Source organism: Geospiza fortis, unplaced genomic scaffold (genome assembly GCF_000277835.1).
Source record: "Geospiza fortis unplaced genomic scaffold, GeoFor_1.0 scaffold485, whole genome shotgun sequence".
Classification (NCBI taxonomy): Eukaryota; Metazoa; Chordata; class Aves; order Passeriformes; family Thraupidae; genus Geospiza; species Geospiza fortis.
In genome coordinates, this window is record NW_005054457.1 from 950,501 (window position 1) to 951,385 (window position 885).

Genomic DNA, 885 nt, shown 5'->3' on the forward strand with positions numbered 1-885 from the left:
GAGCCCGGCGGGACACGGAGCGCCCCGGGCTTGGGTCTCCGAGCCCGTGTCCCGGGGAGGAGAGCGGGGCTGCTGCGAGCTCCGGGATCCCCGGACCGGAGCCGGGCCGTGCACTGCGGGCCCCCCTGGCGGACCTGAGCGGGACGGGAGCCCCTGCCCGGCCAGCCAGGGCCCCTTCCCGCTCCTCCGGACACGAGCGGCGTTTTCCCGGAATCCTGAACGCCCCTCTCCTGAGCTCCTTGGTTTTTCTTTCCTCGCATTTCTGAGCTTCCCCTAGCTCTGCTCATCGGAGTCCCCCGCTGACCCCGTCCTGTGCCGCCGGCTGCCTCCGGCGTCACGCCCCCGCGGCTCTCGGTATCCCCTGCCCCAAATTCCTGTGCCCTGCCCGGTGCTCCCAGGCTCCCCGTGCCCGCCGTTTTGCACCTGGAGGTCCCTCGGTGCTGTCACCGGCAGGCTCCCGAGTACCTCAGTGTCCCCTGCCTTGAGCTGCTGGGCGCCTCAGCGTCCCCTCCCCTGCGCTCCCGAGTGCCTTCACATCCCCGCTCCGCGCTCCGAGGGCCCTCGGTGTCCCGTCCTCATCCCTCTGCTCTCCGGTACCTCAGTGTCCTGCTCCTCCCCCGTTCTCCGCGTCCCTGCTTGTCCCCGCGCTGCTCGGCGTGTCCCTGGATGTCCCCGTGCCTTTCTCTGCCGTCCCCCGCGGCTGCTTCCCTCTGCCCTCCCTCTGCTTCCCCTCCGGGGACCTCCGCGCCCCGTCCCCGTCCTCCTCCCGCAGTGTCCGCGCCCGCGGCCGGCACTCACCCACGCACTCGTTGGCCTCCCGGGCCGTCGCTCGCTGCCAGGGCCGGTCGTAGTGGAAGGGCTTGGCGCGGGGGCCGTCGGGGGCGG

The 885-nt window shown here is 72.8% G+C and overlaps 1 protein-coding gene across 1 annotated transcript in view; it reads right to left on the bottom strand.

Annotated features, from left to right (window-relative positions):
• Positions 1–885, bottom strand: part of NTN1 (netrin 1) — an 84,694-nt gene that overhangs the window by 79,330 nt on the left and 4,479 nt on the right. The window contains exon 2 of the mRNA XM_031062701.1: positions 799–885. This exon is cut by the window's right edge and continues 799 nt beyond it. Coding sequence (XP_030918561.1) covers positions 799–885 — 87 coding nt within the window. The remainder of the gene's footprint in view (positions 1–798) is intronic.